This window comes from Arachis ipaensis, chromosome B2, assembly GCF_059453495.1.
Source record: "Arachis ipaensis isolate K30076 ecotype BB chromosome B2, ASM5945349v1, whole genome shotgun sequence".
Lineage (NCBI taxonomy): Eukaryota > Viridiplantae > Streptophyta > Magnoliopsida > Fabales > Fabaceae > Arachis > Arachis ipaensis.
In genome coordinates, this window is record NC_142437.1 from 26,595,888 (window position 1) to 26,603,779 (window position 7,892).

Below are 7,892 nucleotides of genomic sequence, written 5' to 3' on the forward strand. Positions count from 1 at the left end.
ATCGCAGGGTCAGGTAGCACAAGGGCAGTGATGGCGCGAGGGGACGGGATGTGCGGAGGAAGCAACAGTGCGAAAAGTCTGGTCCGGCGAGGCAGCAACAATGCGCAGAAAAGTTCTGCGAAGGCAGTGATGGCGCGCGAAGACTGCCTTTGTTGGGGCTATGCTTTCGGTGTTGTCGAGTTGGCATACGACTTCTTGGTGTAGCGACGGTGTTGCTGGAACTTATTGGAAGACGACGGCATGACTGGATGGACTCTAGTAGTAGCGTGGTTGGGAGTGGGAAGAAAGTGGTGTGTGGTTGAGTTACGTTTTTTTACTGCTTCTAAATCTGAAAAGGTATGTTAGGGTTAGTGTGGGTGAAAGTGGTCGGATGGTTTTTTGTGTGTTAATGGCCTTTGTTGTTGGGCCCTGCACTAAAATTGGTAGAGTTAGTTAGTATCCTAATTGGGTACCTAACAAAGTTGTAATATATTAATACTTGGTTTGGTAAAGCTTTTACTTTTCGAAAGTAGCTTATGAAAGCTGTCTTTTAAAAGACAGCTTTTTAAAAACTGCAGCACTTGCGTTTGGTAAAATCACATTAAAAATGACTTTTAATAAGCATAAACATGACAATTGTGTTTGGTAAAACAGCTTTTAAAAGTTAAAAAAATTATAATAAACATGTTTATAACGAAGAATAATTTCTTTTTTCAAATTCTTTAAAATTTCATATAATATTTTAAAATAAAATAATATTAAAATAAAAAATTCATAATAAACATAAATATAATAAATAAACTCTTTTATTTTTTAACTTTAAAATTTTATATAAGTAACATAAAAATTTATTTTATCCTAAATATCATCACTAAAAATACTAAATTACCTAAATCACTATAATCTAATTTTTTCCACCAATCAAACTTGATGCTATATTATTTCAAACCATCTCCATAGTTCCAAGAAACTTATCTCCAACTTTTTCAACCCCATTTTCAGCTTCACATTCATCGCCATATCCATCTTCTTCTTCAAGCTCAACGTCCATCTGATCATATTTTTTAAACTTACGATCACTTATAGAATAACGTCTAATGTAGTTATGTAGAGCCATTGTTGCAATAACAATTTGAATTTGTTTTTTTATAGCTAAAACTAGGCATATCTCGTAAAATTTTCCATCGCTTTTTCCAAACTCCAAATGTACGTTCTATCACGCTTCTAAGTGAAGAATGAGCATAGTTATATATTTCGTAGTATCCAGAAGGTCCACTAACACAACAAAATTCTGGCAAATGATATGTTGCTCCTTTATATGGTCCTAGATAACCTATTTTTTCTGGATAGCCTACATCTACTAAATAGTATTTACCTGTATATTATTAAATGAAAGAAAACATGATAAGAAATTAAATCTATATATGGAGTATATAATTTAATCTTAAAGATAATCAAGTATTACCTGGTGGAGGTTTTGGAAAGTTCAACTCAGATGTACCAATTGTATATAAAAATACTCTTGTGTCATGAGCTGTCCCTTCCCAACCGGCCAAAGCAAAAGTAAATTCCACATCAAAATTACATGCAGCCATAACATTTTGGGTTGGAATTTTCTTTCTACCAATAAATCGAATTTGGTCTTCAGTAGACACAATCACTGGCACATGAGTTCCATCTATAGCACCAATTGCATCCTATGATTAACATGATTAGAGCATCAATTTTGCGAATACTATAAAGCGAATCTAATACCAACACATGCATGAAAGATAATAATTTTTTTTGTAATTATTTATAATATTTTTTAAAATAAATAATATATAAATTACCTTAAAGTGAGACCAATATCTATCATCATTCCTTAATTTTGTAGGCACTTCTTTAAAATCACGATCCTTTGATTTAATGATGTCTATGGCCATTTTGCACACATCTTGTAGCACTTCTTCAAATTTTCGACTTATTGTTTCACCAGAATGTTGAAATCGCTCCTTGGTTGACTTATTTGAGTTTTCACCTCCTAGGTCAAATAGGAATATTGCTAACATTTTTGCAGCACTTATTCTCCTTGAGGCACATAAACCATAGTTTGTTTCCAAATCATAACATAGTCTTTTGAAAACATCTTTTTCCATCCTAAACATGCTGCAACAATGACTATTATTTCCTTCTAATATCTCTTTAAGCCATTTGTTTCCTGTTTGTGTAGAAGTCATGCATGGTCTTTTATAGATAAGTATATCATAATATTGTAAGACCAAACATGCTGTGAAAGTTAAAACTCGATTAAATTCTTCCTCTTCCTCTTCATCATAATCAATTTCCATATTCTAATGCACTGTATAATAATTATATTAAAAGAAAGAACACAAAGATTAAAATTTAGTAGAATAATATATCAAGAAATTAAAGTACCGTAATTTTTATTTGCAATAAAAAAGATGAAATAAAATAAAAAATATTTAAGCAAATGAATGTAAACAGTACACACAACTCATTGTCTATAAAATGAATGTAAAAAAATCTTAAAAAAGATTTGTAAACAAATTGTTCTCCTTCTCCTTTTGGTCATTCTTTTCATTCATTAACCACGCAATTTTGACTTCTTTGTGCTTTAAGGCAATGAACAGCTCTCTTTTATCTTTATCCAAGAAGAGTCGAGTTGCAAACACAAAAATTTGTCCAAGTGGATCTATACCCAGTATAGCATCCAGTTCTTCTATTGCTTGAGTTATACTAGGTCCCAAAATATCATTCTTATTGGAGCTCCTACGTTCCACAGCCTCACAAAGTCTATCAATTTAGTGTGACAATTTCTGAGCACCTCTAATTTTTTTTGCTTTCTTATTAGTATTAGCATTAGTGAAAATTTTCCTTTTTCTTTTAATGTTTATAACACTAGACTCAGGCTCTATATCAGAATCCTCACTATCTTCAGGTTGTGTATCTTTCTCAATTGAAGAAGAAACTATTCCGGAAGATAGTCCAAACATCTTCTCCTATTGCAGCTGTTCTTTAAAACATCCTATCCAATGTTGCCTCAAAATCTAGATGAATTCCTTCTTTTTTATATTTTTTAGCCTTTGGAATAACCTACATAAAATATTGATACTTATATATAATTATATATAACAATATGTATGCTACTATACTTACCAAGCTAAGCTTAAGAATACTAACCGCTAATTTTTTAGTCCACCACTCTTCACTTGCATCAATTGTCTTTTTAGCAGAATCTCATATAAGTCCAGTCTCGTTTCCTTTCAATTGCTTCCAATTCTTCCAATCTACTTTCAACTGATCCATTTTGTTTCTCAATTATTTTCTATTATATTCTTTTCCCATAGCTTTTGTGAATTCAGCTATCAATTGTTTCTAACCTTTGGTATTAAAATGTGTGCCGGATTTGCTACTAGCTTCAATACTTTTCACACACAAAGCACAAAAGATATCTACTAGATTTTTGTTCCATTGTGTAATTTCTTTTCCATCATTTTTCTCTTCAGATGTGATCAAATGTGATCAAATTCATTGTTGTATCCATTAAAACTTATCATATGATAACAAAAATTATTCCATAAGTTCATACAAAAATTGAAAGATTGAAAACAAAGTAAATCATGAATTTTTAAGTCAAGTAAACCTAAATGCTTATTATGTGTTACACAATAATAAACTTCATAAAGTATTATTATCAATTAATAAGACTAATAAATATACAATATTATTCTATTCTAGTAGGCCAATAATAACACAGGAACCAGATATATTATAAAAACAAAAGAATAATAGGATAAATTAATTAACATTACTTGAAAAAAAATTACGAGAAACAATAAACTGATAATATGATTCATGAATCAAATTTTAGAGTTCTAATTGAATCAATTAAAACTTTATTTTGATACTAACTCAAATTTTAGAGGCTAATAATTTACATATTTACTTGATTTACTCTCTGTACTAATATAAATAGAGTTATCATTAGTCAATAATAAAATTTGTATGTAATCTAATGTTAGTGCTGTCTATTATCCACCTATATATATTAGCTCACCTTTACAGATCATAAAAAATGGGACACATATCTCAAATAAACTACTTTTTTTATTATATATCTATATTTACATATGTATATATATGTTGTTATTATAATTTTGACTAATGTTCATGCAAGGAAAATTTTATGATTGGTTTTCATAAATCAAGTCAACCTCTTCCCATTTCAAAGAACAGAAAAAAACAAACAAACATAATAGATCTACTGAAAAAATACAAAAACAACGCACAAAAAAATAATATAAATAGATAGAAGTTCATACCTAATATGTGATAGAGATTTATTTGTGTTGAAATTTGTGAAGATTAGATTGAAAAATAAAAAATATATGAAGATTGTGTTAGAATTTGTGAAGGTTAGGATGAGAAGTTAGAAATATATGAGGATTTCACTGGCAATATAATAGCGGGAAATATGTGCGAAAAATGAATAAAATTTGGTAAGCACAAGCCAGCTTTGAACGCTTCCTTCTAGATGCTTTCAAAAGCACCCCTAACTTTTAAAAGCCGCAAGCACAAACACTTGGGCTTTTTCATTTACCAAACGCAAAATGAGGTGCTTGTGCTTTTTTAAAAGCACAAACACCTCTTAAAAAAGTTTTACCAAACCCAACCTAACTAGGGCAGTGTCCGCGTTATGTGTAGAATGCTTCTTTATGTCATATTATTAACATGCATTTAACAATGAGTTTATTAATGGGGTGTTTGAATGTGTATATAAATTTTTATCAAGTAGAACTAATGGTTTTTTGGTTAAGTAGTTTGCAATGTGAAAATGATTTTTGGAATGATGATATTTTTGTAATGAAATGGTTCATAGCTATTGTGCTTGAAAAGTATTTTAAGAGTTAGTTTGGATTAATTTTTAAAAATTTATTTATTTTTTATATTTTTTTTAAAAAATTTTAATGGATAAAAATCATTTTCCATTTGAATAGTCCTTTTGAAAAGAATTTTTAAGGGCAATTTACCAATTTAAAATGTTTGAGATCCAATTTTATCAAAATACAACATTTGGTTCTTTGATACGAAAATTCAATTTTCCACTACTTTATGTAATAAGTGGAAGGGATTTGGCAGATTCTGGCTGAACGTGAATCGTGGTAGGGGTTTCACGGTTTACGTTGAAATGGAAATGTGAGGAAACCGTAGAAGGGGTGCCACGATTTCTGCTTGAATGTGAAATGGGCATAAACCGTGGAAGGGGTCCAGCGGTTTATGCCTGGACCTATTTCGCCTATAAATACCCATCCAAGAGAAGTATTGTGATGTGGAGAGTCATTTTCACTTGATAAAAAATGAGTGAGGAGAGTTTTTTGGTCCTAGTCCATTGTTCTGGGAAAATTAAAAAAAGTAAGAGGCATGGAGTTAAGTTCACCGACAAAGAACCGGTCAATGTTTTTGTGCGATCCACGATGACTCTGTCAGAACTAAAGACGAGCATTTTGCAGAAGGCAGCATTGTGTGGGTCCAAGTGGGTGAAGAAGTTATTTTACAAGATTCCGATTGCGGTTGTGTCATCTGGGGTGCAGTATGAAACATTTGTGATAGGGGCGGACGAAGACATGCTGGTTTTGTTTCATTGTCGGTGCAGTTTTCTGGAGGTGAGAATACACGAGTTTTTTGCCAAGTTGGAAGATGGTTTTGATAGTTCTGGTGCATCGGCGCCAAATCCTCAGTCGATGACGGTGGGTGGTGCATCGACTTCGATGCCTGTCATTGCAGCTAGTTGTCTCTTGGCTGGACCTCCACCCTCTTCACCCCTCCACCAGTGGCAGCTAGGTCACCTGGACTGTTTGGTGAGGGTGAGCCAGATAACATATTGGGAGACAGTGAAAAGGATACTCCGAGCACGCCACCCGCACGTCGTGGGCCATCCAGTTCTGCTTCAGCCCAACAACCTCCACATTTCTCTACGTTGAACGTGGAAGCAATCGGCCAGCACCCGAACATGGATCCCACCTCCGGGAGGCAGGGGTTACACGAAGGAAATCCTTCTGGAGACTTTCTAATTGGCTAATCTTTCCAGACTAAGGAGGAAGCTGTGTTGAGTATTAAGGATTATAGCATCCGTCGTGGGGTTCAGTATCGGGTGATTTGAGTCAGATCATCTGAAGTTTCATGGGAGATACAAGGAGTTTGGGAATGGGTGCACGTGGTTGATTCGCATCACACATCGACAACGCAAGGGTACTTGGGAGGTTAGAAGGTACAACGGATCTCACACTTGCTTGGGGATGTCGATTTTCAGTGACCATCGTCAACTTGATCACCATGTCATTTGTGCTAAGATATATCCTTTGGTGAGGGCGGATGCAGCGGTTACGATAAAGGTGTTGCAAGAAGCTACGGAGGCAACGTATGGTTTCAGGCCTAGTTATAGGAAGGTGTGGATGGCAAAAGGAAAGGCAGTTGCACAGATATATGGGGATTGGGAGGAGTCCTACGCCGAGTTACCACGTTGGATTCTAGGGGTTCAGGCGACGATGGACGGTACCGTGGTAGTGTTGAAGACTTCTCCAGTCCGTGTTGGTGATCAGGTTGATGAGTCTACGAGGTACTTTCATCGTCTTTTCTGGATATTTCCTCCATGCATTGAAGCATTTAGGCATTGCAAGCCACTAGTTAGCATCGATGGGACTCATCTGTATGGGAAGTATGGTGGGACTTTGTTTCTGGCAATAGCGCAAGATGGAAATTCGAATATCTTGCCCGTAGCCTTTGCTCTCGTGGAGGGGAGAATGCGGAGTCTTGGGCCTTTTTCTTATCCCACTTGCGTGAACATGTTATCCCGCAAGAAGGTATTCTAGTGATTTCCGACAGGCATAATGGCATTAAGGCTGCACTAGAGGCTACTGATAGTCCATGGCGACCGCCTCACGCATATCGAGCATATTGCATTCGACATGTTGCCGCTAACTTTGCTCTAAGTTTCAAGGGTCAGGATGCAAGGAGGCTGTTAGTGAATGCAGCATACACCAAAACTGAGGCAGAGTTTGACTATTGGTTTGATATCATGAGGACTGAGAATCCGGCCATGTGTGAATGGGCCAACCGACTGGAGTACGATAAGTGGACCCAACACCAGGATGGAGGAAGACGGTTTGGCCACATAACCATGAATATATCTGAGTGTGTAAACTCTGTATTGAAGGGGACTTGGAATCTGCCAATTATTGCACTGGTGAAGTCCACATATGGGAGGCTGGCAGAGATTTTTGTCATTAGAGGACAGACCGCAGAGGCACAGTTGGGATCTGGGCAACGATATTGCCAGGCACTGGTGAAGGCTATAGAGCGGAACTTGAAAGACTCTAGATGCTTCACCATTACTCTGTCTGACAGGCATCAGTCTGAGTACACTGTTGCTAAGACGACTCCTACCGGTTACTTTTTGATTGGTACGTATCGGGTTTCCCTTTGGGATCGCACTTGTGACTGCGATTACTTTTAGGCTCTTCATTACTCGTGCTGCCATGCGATTGCATGCTTTGCCCAATACCGGTTGGATCGGTCTACCTACGTGAATGAAGTCTATACCATGAGGAAGGTATTCGGTGTATACCAGATGGGGTTTCTACCCCCTATTCCAGATGGTCTTTGGCCACCTTATGGTGGTCCGACAGTCGTACCTGACCCGAATATGAGACGTGCAAGAGAAGGTCGACCAAGATATACAAGAATCTGTAACACGATGGACGAGGCCGATACCAGTAGCGAAAGCGTTGTGGCCTATGCAGGCAGCCAGGTCACACTCGCAGGTCTTGCCCTCAGCGAGCATCAGCACCCAGGCCTGATCCGTAGGTGTCATGATTATGTATTTTCTATGTTTATTAGGTAGCTTGCACTTA

General features: G+C 36.2%; 2 protein-coding genes across 2 annotated transcripts; one reads left to right on the top strand and one right to left on the bottom strand.

The window, feature by feature from the left end:
- Positions 1–922: 922 nt before the first annotated feature.
- Positions 923–2,309, bottom strand: LOC107627056 (uncharacterized). Its single transcript, XM_016329928.1, has 4 exons — positions 1,812–2,309; positions 1,445–1,676; positions 1,200–1,354; positions 923–1,030 (listed from the first exon to the last, which is right to left on the bottom strand). The coding sequence occupies exons 1-4, from the start codon at positions 2,307–2,309 to the stop codon at positions 923–925; spliced, it is 993 nt and encodes a 330-aa protein (XP_016185414.1).
- Positions 2,310–6,278: 3,969 nt separating this feature from the next.
- On the top strand, positions 6,279–7,495 carry LOC148573381 (uncharacterized). The gene is made up of 2 exons (XM_088505753.1): positions 6,279–6,598; positions 6,727–7,495. The coding sequence occupies exons 1-2, from the start codon at positions 6,279–6,281 to the stop codon at positions 7,493–7,495; spliced, it is 1,089 nt and encodes a 362-aa protein (XP_088361879.1).
- The last annotated feature ends 397 nt before the right edge of the window (positions 7,496–7,892 follow it).